The sequence below is a fragment of the Sorex fumeus genome, unplaced genomic scaffold, assembly GCF_029834395.1.
Source record: "Sorex fumeus unplaced genomic scaffold, SorFum_2.1 ptg000002l, whole genome shotgun sequence".
NCBI classification, from domain to species: Eukaryota; Metazoa; Chordata; class Mammalia; order Eulipotyphla; family Soricidae; genus Sorex; species Sorex fumeus.
Genome location: NW_026606059.1, coordinates 25,712,002 through 25,725,596, shown reverse-complemented (window position 1 = coordinate 25,725,596; position 13,595 = coordinate 25,712,002). Strand labels below are relative to the sequence as shown.

The window sequence follows — 13,595 nt, the reverse complement described above, 5'->3', positions numbered from 1 at the left end:
TGTACTCATATGTATAAAACTGATTTTTGAGAAAAATCATAAAAGCAATACAGTGAAAAATACAGCTATTTTCATATACTGTGCACAAATACTGGCTATTAAAATTAAAAAGTAAATAATGCCTCCATGGCGGTGAGAGAGATAGTATACCCATCTGATGGGTTCAATCCCCAGCACCACATGTGGTCCCCCAAGCCCACCAGAAGTGATCACTGAGTGAAGAGCCAGGAATAAAGTCCTATGTACCCATTAGATGTGGCCCCAACCACCACCCTCCAAATAATAATACAATGGAAGTTCAATGTAAATTTAAAAAAGTTGTTCAGCAGTAAAGAATCTATACCTAAGTAGTACTTGCTCATTTAAGAACAAAGATCCATTGAGGATCTAAAATCATAATCAACCTAACTCTGAGAGATTTTAACAGAATGATGAAAAACTCAGCATATCTTAGAATAGGAGACGCTGGAAACCAGACAAATAGCAGTGGCTTAGAACAAGGGTTCCTATTTAATATTTTTGATTTGGGGTTCATACCCCACGGTGCTTGGAAGACCGTGGCTCACTAGGGATGAAACACAGCTCTGCCACATCCAAAGCATGTGCCACTAGGGGCTGGAGCAATAGCACAGCGGGTAGGGCGTTTGCCTTGCACGTGGCCAACCCAGGTTTGATTCCCAGCATCCCATAGGGTCCCCTAAGCACCACCAGGGGTAATTCCTGAGTGCAGAGCCAGGAGTAACCCCTGAGCATCACCAGGTGTGACCCAAAAAAGAAAAAAAACAAAAACAAACAAAAAAAAAACCCCAAAACAAAGCATGTGCCACTAATCTTCAGCCATCTCTCTGGTCCTTGAGGAGAAATTCTTAATCTTTCTCCACTTGCACACCTGATCTCCTGAGGAAAATAATTTCATTTTTCTGCCTTTGGGGGATCATACTTGGTGGTGTTCAGGGGATATGAGGTTTGGGGCAAATGCAGACATCCAACTGCAAAGCACATACTCAGTCTTTTGATTTTTTTTTTCTCTGATCCTTCACCCAAGAAATTTTTATATGGCCCTGGGTATAAAATAGGTACACAAACATTTGTTGATAATAAACCAAGAAGAACTTTTTAAAATACAAATGTGGTGGGCTCTCAAGCAGTGCTCTAGGGCCTCCAGGGCTACATCCAGTGACATTCAGGGGCCCATGTGGTACTGGGGGTGGAGGCAGTCGACTGCATACAAGGCACGTGCCTTCATTTTTACACTACTTCTCTGGTTCCTTAAAATTTTTAAGAGAACGGCAACCCGCCCCCCAGCGCCATCTTACAGCACACAGCAACAAAGAAGAAAACCAGGGGAGGGCCCCACAGCTGCCAGAGAATGCTCCAGGTCCCAAATAGAGCCGATATCACCGGGAGGTTCCAGATGGGGTAGGCGCTGCATCCCGCCTTCTCCAGATGGAACCCCAGTGACCATGAGCCTCTACAAGCATAGCTCGGGGATGCGGGAACCAGGACATTTTTTCCAAACAGGCATGGCTGCTTATTCAGCCGCGCGACATCTCCTTATATACAAAGTGACCAATGGAAAGTAAATCATCCAACGTTTCTCCCTGAAAATCAAGCTTAACTCTTTCGCAAACCACAACACCCAAAAGGAGAGAGAAAACAGAGAGGAGTGCCCTGCCACAGAGGCAGGGTGGGATGGGAGGGATGGGAGGTAGGAGGGATATTGGGATCACTGGTGGTGAGAAATGGGCACTGGCGGAGGGATGGGTATTCGAAATAAATAAAAATAAATAAAAATGGTAAAAAACTTTTTAAGAGAACTGAAGAATTGGTAAAGAAGTTAATTAAGGTGCTTGCTTTGCACACAGCCAACCCAGATTTGATTCCCGGCCCCATATGTGGTTCCCTGAGCACTGTCTGGAGTTGCCGGTTGAGCACAGAGGTTAAGACTGAGCCCTGAACACTGTTGGGTGTCCACCCCACCCTCCCAAGGAAGTTTTGGTTTGGTTGTCACACAAGGTGGTGCTAAGGGCTCAATCCTCTGCACTGAAGCTTGGGAGAAGAAAGGGGGTGCAAGGGATTGAATTCCGATCGGCCACATGTAAGGCAAGTGCACTAACAGGCTATACTATCTTTCTGGCCCTTCAAATAAAGTTTTAAGTCCTGGGACTGGAGAGACAGAACTTGCTCTGCACGTCCGAGTGTTCAGATGGATCCTCTACACCGCATGGTCCTGGGACCTCTGGGAGTTACTCCCAAGCACCACTGGAGGTGGTCCACATAACAAATCCTTAAGACTGTTACTACTCAGGGCTGGAGTGATAGCACAGCGGGTAGGGCGTTTGCCTTGCATGCAGTCGACCCGGGTTCAATTCCCAGCATCCCATATGGTCCCCAGAGCGCCGCCAGGAGTAACTCCTGAGTGCAGAGCCAGGAGTAATCCCTATGCACCGCCGGGTGTGACCCAAAAAGCAAAAAAAAAAAGGCTGTTACTACTCACATACAACTCCAAAGTTCAAAACATAAAATTTGGAAGATTGTCTAAACCTACACCATGGACATGAAGTTAGCTCTCACTGGTCTGCTTGCAGCCACAGTCTAGATACTTGGTTCAGGAATCTTCCTCCACAAAGAGCTCCTATGGCTGATACTTTGTTTATTTGTATAAAGAGCCACCAAAGGAGACCTCACTAAAATGACTTCAACAATGATTATAGAAATAGGTATCCCTTGGTAAAAATATGACTACAAACAACTATAAAGGTAAAAGGTAAAGGCCCTCCCGTTGATCGTCGATTTGCTCGAGCGGGCCCAGTAACATCTCCATTGGAGACTTTGCTGTTACTGTGTCTGGCATATCGAATACTCTCGGTAGCTTGCCGGGCTCTCCGAGAGGGGCAGAGGAATCGAACTCGGGTCGGCCATGTTGGCTGCTTGTAAGGTGAACGCCCTACCCGCTGTGCTATATATATATATATATCCCAGCTCAAATTTTATTCTGCAAAGTCTCTTCATACATACCTACTCTGAAAATCAGTCTATAGTAGAGGTTCCCAATTTGGCCTATTACCCTTTTATGGGAAAACAATTCTGGTCAGATCAGGGCTAAGTGTGTGATTACCCAAGGTGAGAAACATTGGCTAACATCTGGTCAAAGGAAATTTTATGACAGTTTTGTTTAGGTTTTAAAAATCAATTTACAAAATTTGCACACATAAATCCAAGTGTAGTAAAGATGAGCTCTCAATTTACAACTGCACATTAGAATTAACTGAAAAACTGAGATAAAAGTCCAATACCCAGGACACATGTTAGTCCAATTAAATTAATCTCTGGAGATAACAGGTTGCTTTTTTGGTTATTGTTTTCCCTAAGCTTTCGAGGTTTCAATATGATACCAAAGATGAAAACCATCTAGGCAACCAAAGAAAAACAAAAAAAAAAGTGGGGGAAAGTATTGTACTATCACAGAAAAAAGCAAGGAGCAAATAAGGAACCTGGATTTAGCAACACTGGGGTCAGACTGGGTGAGGGTCCAGTGGTTTAACTGGCTGTCTTGTAAGCGTGAGGCCATAACCTTGACTCCCAGTGCCAACCACTAGAGTTAAGCACTAATCTAGCAGTTCTGCTGATCATCTGCAGTCTTGCTGTCTGTGATCCCTGGCATTGCAAACAATTTCTGACAATACCAGGGCTAAGTGTGTAATGACCCACAGTGAGGACCACAACCAAGCATGTGTTAACTTGCCATTATGGCGTCATCAACAGAGGAAGGGCCGAATGAAATAAGTGAAACAAAGAAAGCATAAAAGGAGACCATGCCACAGATCTTTGGAAGTACACACGTGGCACATTTAAAGCTGATAACACTATAGGGATAAGCTCAAGTTTGGCACAGCCCTGAGTTCAACCCCTGGAACCCTGGTCTCCACACCCTCAGCACTGCCGGTGCAAAAGAAGCCGAGTATGACCTGATGGTCTCTAGCACTACTAAGCAGTGAGGGCTGAACCTTTTTGGGGAATGGCCCCAGAGCCCCCAAGCACTGCGAGAACGGCTCTCATACAATTGAAAAACTAAAGTCAAGGGCAGAAAATTTCACCAAATTCTCAAATTTTGAAGAGAAAGGGCAGGGAACTAGATACACTAAGTAGATACCACAGTTTTTCCTGCAGTATGGAAATGCAAGGAGCAATCTCAAGACTCACATTCATAAAGGAAATCTACTTTCCCCACTGATAGCCAATGAACCAGGAATCAGACACCATTTTTTTAAACACATGTACTCAAGAAGAGTAATTTAAAGTAAAATGTGCAATGCATTACGAAACATAACACCACCAAAACATGCATGACATGAACTACGTTGTAATTTGAGCCTGTGTAATTATTCTCCCTATTTTACTTGGAAATGACTGTAGTCATTAAGTGGCAAAGCTGGAATTCAAATCAGGTTCACCTGAATCTAACGCTGTGCCTATTAGTCCGATGAAGTACACATTCATACAGCACCTACAGTATGTCCTCCTCTAGGTCAAAATCAAAGGAAATAACTGGTAATATCTCAGAGCTATGAAGACAAAAGTAATGGGGACAAGAACCAGTGGTTAGTGGGCTCTTTTATAATGTGCAGTCATGGAAAGTTTCTCTGAGAAAGCCACATCTGAAACAAAGATCCGACACACAAAAAGGAAGTGAGCCATCCAGATATGTAAAGATATGTAAAGAAGTGCACTCCAAGAAGAGCAAATAACAGGGGTAAAAGACTGGAGGCAGACACAGCAAGGAGGCCAATAAACCAGCAGAGAAAAGTAGGGGAAGGGAAGTGATGGAAAGCCTTCAAGGCTGTAACAGAGGGGCTGGAGAGATAGGACGGGGGTAGGGAGTTCGCTTTGCATACGGCAGACCCAGGTTCAGTCTCTGGCATCTCATCCCCAAGCACTGCCAGGAGTAATTCCTGCGTACAGAGCCAGGAGTAACACCACCGGGTGTGACCCAAAAAGGAGGGGGGTGGGGAAATAAGGCTGCAACAGAGAAGCTCCTGCAGAGAGCGAAGTGTCCTTCATTGAGACTCTAAATAATGATGAGGAAAAATAAAAAGCAACGGAACAAACCAGTCATAATACCTTCCTTAGAGAGTAGCTCATGAGATAAGTTAAATGATTGGGTTCTGGATATAGTTTTAGGTAAAGGTAAAGGTAAAAGGTAAAGGCCCTCCCGTTGATCGTCGATTTGCTCGAGCGGGCCCAGTAACGTCTCCATTGGAGACTTTGTTGTTACTGTGTCTGGCATATCGAATACTCTCGGTAGCTTGCCGGGCTCTCCGAGAGGGGCGGAGGAATCGAACTCGGGTCGGCCATGTTGGCCGCTTGTAAGGCGAACGCCCTACCCGCTGTGCTATCGCTCCAGCCCTCAGTTTTAGGTAAAGATAATAAAATATACTTATAGCTTTACCATGGAATAAAATAAAATGAAGGCTTTTGGTTGAGCAAATGGTTAGAACTGAAGTTGCTGTGTACCAAATGCGGAATACAACACGAAGTTTCAGCGAGGTACAAATTTTAAAGCAGTGTTTTACAGATTTACTTCTATTAATCTGTTCTTGTTCTCATTATTACACTACATATGAATTTTTGTACAACAAACAATAGTTTGAGGGCTGGAAAGCTAATGCAGTGGGTAAGGTGCCCTGCACATGGTTGATCTGCGTTGGACCCTAGCACGCCACATGGTGCCCCAAGCCCCACCAGAAGAGATCCCTGACCAGAGAGCCAGGAGTAAGCCCTGAGCACTGTTTGACCAGAAAAAGGTCTTTAGAGTCCAGATTCTGGCCTTTTGTACTTGCACTATTTGCCAGTGACCCAAAACTTCATTCACATGTAAATGTTATCAAATAAAATCTAAACACCCAACAAACATGAAGTGACACTGCATAATCTAAACAATGAAGCAAGCAGCAACGCTATCAAAATGCAGTAAAATCATCCAACAAATACTCAGTTTAGTAAAATGTAACGCAGAAGTTTATTTTTTTCAGAAAGATGCCAGACCTCTACTTTTCATTAGCTCATTTTGGGGCCATTTTAGTGCTCAAGCTCCAGGGTGGATTCCCAGGTGCTGGGAGAAAGGGACCATGGAGTGCCAAGAAGAGACCCAGGGCCTCCTGCATGCAGAGCATGCACTCAGCCTACAAGCACACTCACCCAACCCAATGGGATCTCTTCCTGATGCTTTTGTTTGGGATACCAGTAGTGCTGTGGGTCACTACCAGCAGTGCTTAAGGGTCCCATGCATTGCCAAGGATCAAATCTAAGGCACTAGCATGCAAAGAGCATGCAGCCCTTTGAGAGCGCTCTCTCTCTCTCTCTCTCTCTCTCTCTCTCTCTCTCTCTCCAGTTAGATGATAGCTACTCTTAAAACTCTCCCTGATAAGTATTATCTTTAAGACTTGCTACTGTAATTTTACTCCGTATTTTAGTATATGCATAAAGAACCTCTATTGGTGTGGGGGTGAAGGACATGGTAATCGAGGTTAAGGTAACACTCAGCAGTGCTCAAGGGAGACTCCCAGTTATGTACTCAGGAGTTGCCCCTAGTGGTACTCAGGGGATTAGGTAGCACCAGGGAGTAGACCCAGGTGTCCAGCATCAAAGCCTGCACTCAGCCTGTGGAGCCATTTCTCCAGCTGAAGAGCTTGGTTTCTAATCAGATCTTTACTACTCTGTTACTGAATAAAATATCTGTATTAAATCTTTTCCTAAATAAATTATTACTGAAGCCAGAGTGATAGTACAATGGATAGGACACTTACCTTACACACAGCTAGCCTGGGTTTGATCTCAGCATCCGACATGGACCCCAACCCTATCAGGAATGATTCCTGAGCAGAGCCAGGAGTAAGCCCTGAGCAGCAACAGGTGTGGCCCCAAAACCAAAATAAGTAAATCATTACTTACTAAGAGTCACTTAGTACACAAAAGTTCGTACGTGCTTTGTTATATGCAGACCCAGGCCCACAATGTCCATCAGAGCACAGAGGCAGGAGGTTCCAAAACCAAATCAATAAAATAATTTCTAGTAAGTCACTTGCCGATATCAGAATGAAATAGGGTTATCTAACTTTCCAGTTGATAAAGCTAAAAATAGAATCCAACCGGAAAAAAATGTGAGAATGGAGGAGAAAGAGCTCAAAAGGCTAAACACATGCCTTGAATACAGCAGGCCCACCAGGTTTGATCCAAGGCAAGGTCCCTAAAGCACAGCTAGGCGCAATCCTGGAGCACTGAGCCAGGAGGAGTTCCAGAGGCTCCCAAACAAACAAAATTCTGTGACTAACGTGGGTAGGGCACCTGCAGCCAACATGGCGGACCCCAGTTTGATTCTTCCGCCCCTCTCGGAGAGCCCGGCAAGCTACCGAGACAGCTACCTTGCCCGCATGACAAAGCCTGGTAAGCTCCCCGTGACGTATTCGATATGCCGAACACAGTAACGAGACGTTGCTGGTGCCTGCTCGAGCAAATCGATGAACAACGGGAGGACAGTGCTACAGCGCTACTTAGTTCGTTTAGCATTTACACAGAACACCTTTTTGTTTTGTTTTGTCCCACACACAGCAATATTCAAAGCCTACTCCTGGTTCTGTGCTCAGGGACCATATGGGATGCTGAGGATGGCCACCTACAAGGCAAATGCCCTATGCGGGCCCCAACAACTTTAATTCTATTTGATGCTATTTTTCTGCCCTATGGCATTCGCTGGAGTAACTGACAGCCCTCTAATGAGCTAGAGTATCCAAGCAACCTTTCTTAATGTTATAGTTCTTCCGAGAATCCAAGATAACAGTAAATTTTCTAACTTTTGATCATGCTATAATCCCTCAAAATGCTATCAACAGCCATGGTATCTAGTTGTCAAAGCACAGAACTACAATAAGTATGTAGGTAAAAACCATAATCCACCTCTCAATCACTACAATTACTTGAGGAAAGAGCAAAGCAGAGCTGTAAATAACGCCAAATAATTTCTCAGTCAGCTGAAAATAAGAACACATTCACAATCTATCTTCTGTTACAAATTCTTTCTCCTGTCATCTAACTAGACCAAATTAGGTAAAGAGAGCAAAAGAAAACGCAGAGAATCCACAAGAGTAACCTAATTAACCATTTCTCACCATTATATCTGTTTATTTCATTTTAATTTTTTTGGTTTGGAGGACCATACCCTGTGGTGCTCAGGGCTTACTCCTGACTCTGTGCTCAATGATCACTCCTGGGTTGCTCGGGGGACTATACCGGGTGCTGGGGATCAAACCTACGTGGATAATGAGCAGGGAAAACGTTCTACCTGCCGTACTATGACTCTGGCTCCAAACCTCAGTTTTTCAGAGCTAATAAGTATCTATTTGTAAACTATTGAAAAGAAAAAAACTATTATGCACTTATTTTTTTTTTGTTTGCTTGGGGGCCATACCTGGTAATGCTCAGGGGTTACTCCGGTGCTCCGAGAAGTATATGGGATGCTGGGAATCAAACCTCAATCAGCTGGGTGCAATGCAGGCTGGGTGCAAGGCAAGAGTCCCACCCAATGTACTATTACTTCAGTCTCTATACACTGGTTTTTTACAAATATAAAACATAAGGTGAATACACATCAAAAATTAAATTAGGTCAAACTAGAAAGGCATTAACAAGGATACTTTCAAAATTCCAACTTAAGTCTGAATGAAACTGCTAAATCAGGGGCCACATAAGTGGGTGTGCCCCCCCCAAAGAGAAAAAGACAATACAAATCAAATTACACACAAATCAAACTAGCTAGCTACTTCAGGAAATGAAACAATCCAAGGCAGGGGAGGGGGGTGTGGACTAAGTACAAAATGAAACAATTCAAAAGATACAAATTCACCAGCTGACTGAAACAGAACCACTTTCATACTGCTACAATTTAAAGAAATGTTTCAAATAACATAAATAGTTTCCCTTCAGTAAGGCTTTTGCAACTTGGGCAGAAAGCTTGTATCAAATAATCAAAGTCCATAAAAGACTACCATTAAAAACTTGGGGAACACTGGCAGGTGGGACCCTACATGTGCACGTGAGACCCTGGGTTTGATTTCTAGCAAAGGAATAGCACTGGAAAAACTTGCTACAACGTTTCATTTAATGACTGCTTTTTTCCGGGGCCACACCCAGCAGTGCTCAGAGCCTATTCTTGGCTCTGGGATCACAGATCCATAGGCAGTTCTGGGGATCAAATCCAGGTAGGCTTAGTGTAAAGTCAAGTGCCGGAGTTACTGTACTCTGTCTTCTGCCCTCTATTTAATGTTTTAAGATTCCAGGAATTATCAAAACAAAATGTGTGTTTATTTAGATCTTTGACTCCTTCCAGTGTGAAGTACTGGACCAATTCCAAGGAATGGTTTCTTAAAACAACTTAACCATATTAACCTTACTTGGTCCTTCATGCCTTTGTTCAAGAACAGTGGAATGGGGGGGGGGGGGGGGGGAGTGTTAACCACAGGAGAGAACATCTCAAAAGGCTCACGCACCTTTTGAAAAACCACAGTTTGACTTAAGAAGAACTGCTCTGGCAGTATTGGGGAGCAAGCATTATTACAGATCCCCCAGGTTTCATGCGGGGCTGCCCAGTCAGGAACATCCAGCCAACCACCTTACCCACGTCAATGTCTAATTCAAAAATAAAATCTTACATGCTCCACGACCTGAAGGGATGGGGGTACACTTATGTGTGCTGACAGTATACAAGAGAGCAGTTAACACCCCCAACTTTGAAACATAGAGTGTCTCCAGAAAGAAGTTGAAAGGAAAACCCTGGATTTTATTACTTGGTTCGGACTTCTAATCAATTCAAATTATCAAATACTGTTGTTAGGATAAGAGATGTGTTTTTTAACAGTTCTCCTAAAAACTTAAAAGACAGCTTTAGCAGCAGCAATCTCCTGATGTTGATAAGATAAAGAAATCAACTAGGAGCTTTGAAAGTACGGAGCTGGCCCAAGAGGTACTCAACATTATAGCACTCCTAAGCACTCTATCTGAAATCCCAATTATCTATTTCCTAAACTGCCGGTCCTTTTCTCCTTGGCACTATTACCTTTTGGCGTGCAATTAACTCGAAGGTGTAATTAACTCAAATACTTTGCTCTCATCTCCCTTCAACAAGCCTTTGTTTTTGTTTTGGGGCCACAACTAGCTGTGCTCAGGGACCAGGATTCACCCCTACTGGTGCACAAGGGATTGTCCATGGTGCACAGGATCAAACCCAGGTCTGCTACGTGCGAAGTGTCCTACCCACTATATTATCATTCTGGCCCTCAACTAGCCTATCTTGTCTGCCTCTGTTCACTGCTATAACCCCAGAACCACAAGTGTCAGACAAACGGGTAGCCCTCACGAAACTAAAAGAGTGAATGAACAAACTTCACTATTCAGTTGGACTTTTGTAACTTAAAAGAGTTAAAACTTTACTATGAAGGTGGTCAGGAAAAACTTTTGTTCATCAAAGATAGAATAATCACAGTGTTGTATTTAAAACAAATCTTTATACTAAAACACTATCAAGAAATCTATCAGATTCTAAAAATACAAGCAGAAGGACTCTTTTGTTTAGTTAAGAGGAACCGTCATTTTCCATTCCTCTAATAAGAAAGTACAAACGATAAGGTAAGACAGAGGTAGTACTTTGGACACAGGAAAATGCAATTTTGCACTAGGAAGTATTTTTTTTCCCATTGCTTAAGTCTCCATGTAAATTTCAAAATTATCAATATAGCTTCTCTAGTGACTCAGTTTAACTTTCTCTTTAAAACCGAAACCTGGGGCACCTGGGGAATAGTTCAAATGGCCTAAGCATTCGCTTCATGTTTAAGCCCTTGATTCCAAGGTACCACATGGTCCCCTAAGCACAGCCCTGGAGACCCCATGGGTGTGGCCCCAAAACAAACAAAACCCTGAAACTCGCCCTTTCCAGTCACACTGAAGTCTAATGCTAACAAGCGCTTTTGTTATCCTCCACCTTATCGTGTCAAATCATTATACTGTGAATTTTAATCTCAAGTTTTACTCTGAAATTTTTCATCCGGCCTGTCTACAGATCAGAGTGTGTTCCACAGTTCCTTTTTTTGGCCTCAAATGATGAAACTTCTCTACTAAGGGAACACTAGTGTATAGTTTCCTGAAATTGTTCTCGTTTTTTCTTGACATCTCTTCAGCGAGGAATGTTACATGCCAAGTTTTGTTTTGCTTCTTCTCCCTATTCTGCAGGGAAAATGGGGGGGGGGTGGTCTGGGTTGTGGAAACTAAGGTACAAAGTATATTGTGTGGAGAACCAGTACAAAGAGATGGCTTCTAGAAGCAAAAGTAAAGCAGATGTGCGCAGAAAAAGAGATGAAAAGTAACAAAGTTCTCACCCAGCAAAAAAAAAAAAAAGGGTGGGGCGCGGTGGGGGGTCGTCTAGGAAGATCGCCTATTCCTCTACAAACCAAAAAAAAAGCTCGAAATCCTACAAATAAGACGCGGTCCAGAGGTTGGTTAAGTCCGGAAGGAAAAAAAAAAAAGCGCTCGACGAACTCCCAGGGAGCGGTCGACCTCTTCCAAGACTGCAGGGCGCGGGACTCCCGGGGCGCTGGACTCCCGTTTTTGCAAAATGACCTGCAGACTTGCAGAGTACGCAGAGCCCTCCCCCACCCCCGCCGGGAAACCCCAACTGCGGTTGCCATCTTAAGCCCGAAGCCCCCACCCCTGCCTCTGGGAAGAAGGCACGAGCCGAAAGGGGGAGTGGGAGTGGTGGGGGGGGATGGGGGTGGAGAAAAAAAAAAAAGTTGGAACGCGGAGCAGCCCTGCATTCTCGAGCGAGGCGGACGCGACCCCGGCTCACACAAACCGCCTCCCGGTCCCGTCCAAGGTGCCACCCGAGCGCCGGAGGAGAAAGGGGGGGTGGCACATGGCTTGGCGTGGCGCCTCGCCGCGAACGCCAGGGTGGGGCCGTGGAGGGAAGGAGACACACACACACATACACACACACACAGAGACACAGAGACACACACAGGAGCGAGCGAGCGGGCGAAGGAGCGCGCTCCCCACACCCCGGCGGCGTCAGCTCTCGGGGCGACGGCAGAAGTAGGCGGAAAAGGATGTCGGGGGGACGCAGGGGCAGCTCGGGAGGAGTGGGGGGGGGGGAGGGGGGTGGAAAGTGAGGCGGCGGGGCGGACGGCGGGGCGGAGACCCGCGCACGGACCGGGCAGGGGCCGCCGGGTCCGAGCAGCCCCCGCGGGCCGGCCCGAGGGAGCGAGGCTGGAGCCGAGGCCGCCGAGCGCCCGTGCAGCCCGTCGGCGCCCCCCGCGCCCGGTCCGGGGGGCCGCCAGGGAGCCAGGCGGCGGCGGCGGCGGCGGAGCAGCTGTTTCCGCCGAGGAGACTGCATCCCCGGGGACGCCGCGGGCGGGCGGGCGGGCGTGCGGGGATTCCGAGCCCACGGCCGCCACCGCCACGCCGAACTTCGTCCTCTCCGGCGCGGAGCCTCTCCTTGATGCCCCAACTTCCCGGCTCACGGGTGTCCGCTTCGACCGACCTCGACAAACCCCCACCCCCAGTCCCCAACACACACACACACACACACACACACACCCGCCCTCCTCGCCGCCTCGCACTCCTCCCTAACGCCCCCGAAGCTGCCCAAGGAGCGGCGACTCGGCTCGCTCTCGCGCCCGCCGGGGGAGCCCCCCCCTCCCCCGAGCCCCCCAGACGCCGCTCCCCCCACCCCGCGGAGCGCTCGCATCCCCTCGGCGGCTCCCTCGCCCGCCCCAGATGCTGCAAACTCCTCTCACCTGCATTGACGCCATGATGGAACCATCCCCCGCCCCCTCCCCCCCGGCCGGCGAGGCCAGAGACGCAGGGGGCGGAGCCGCCGTGCTGACGTCACGCCGCGGGGGCCCAGCCGCCCAGGCGCGGAGGGCGGGGCCTCGCGCTGGGAAGGGGACGGCGCGCGCCGATTGGCTGGCGCGCGGCGCGGGGGCGGGGCGCGGGGGCGGGGCCGCCGCTCCGAGGCGCTGTCAGTCCGCTCAATCACTGCCCGTTCGCGGGAGTCGGCGCGCAGCCCACCCCGCCGCCGCCGCCGCTGTCTGGCTCGTTAGCTAGCTCGGGCTCCGAGCGAGTCCCCGCGGAGGCCGGTCCTCTGTCTCGTCTCGAGCGCCGGGGGCCTGACATTGTCCGGCCCCGGGGCGTTGTTTTGATGTCGCGTGGTGTGCGCTTCCGAGCACAGGTGTACACACGTTTTCTCTTCCCGATGGCATTTCCCCCACCCCCGGGCTCCTTCTCACACCTTCGGGGTTGCTTTTTGGTTTTGAGGAACTGGAAGAGTTGTTTTGTTTTGTTTTTCCCCCACCCCCCGGATTCCTAATTTGATGAGAAGAGAAACAAGATTTCCTGGTACAAGGAACTGGTGGGATTTGGGAGCCCACGACGCTCTGAAAGTCTAGTTTGTGGCGCCTGAAAGTCTTGCCTGGAAAAGACATCACTTTTGTCTGTGCGCGATTTCCCTATACCCCGCTCACGGAGTTTTAAACTCCCACGTGTAATAATAGTTG

General features: G+C 47.2%; 1 protein-coding gene across 1 annotated transcript in view; it reads right to left on the bottom strand.

Annotated features, from left to right (window-relative positions):
- The window catches only part of UBE2W (ubiquitin conjugating enzyme E2 W), a 56,940-nt gene extending 44,054 nt beyond the window's left edge, over positions 1–12,886 (bottom strand). Inside the window, exon 1 of the mRNA XM_056113398.1 lies at positions 12,837–12,886. Coding sequence (XP_055969373.1) covers positions 12,837–12,851 — 15 coding nt within the window. The 5' untranslated portion in view covers positions 12,852–12,886. The remainder of the gene's footprint in view (positions 1–12,836) is intronic.
- Positions 12,887–13,595: the final 709 nt, after the last annotated feature.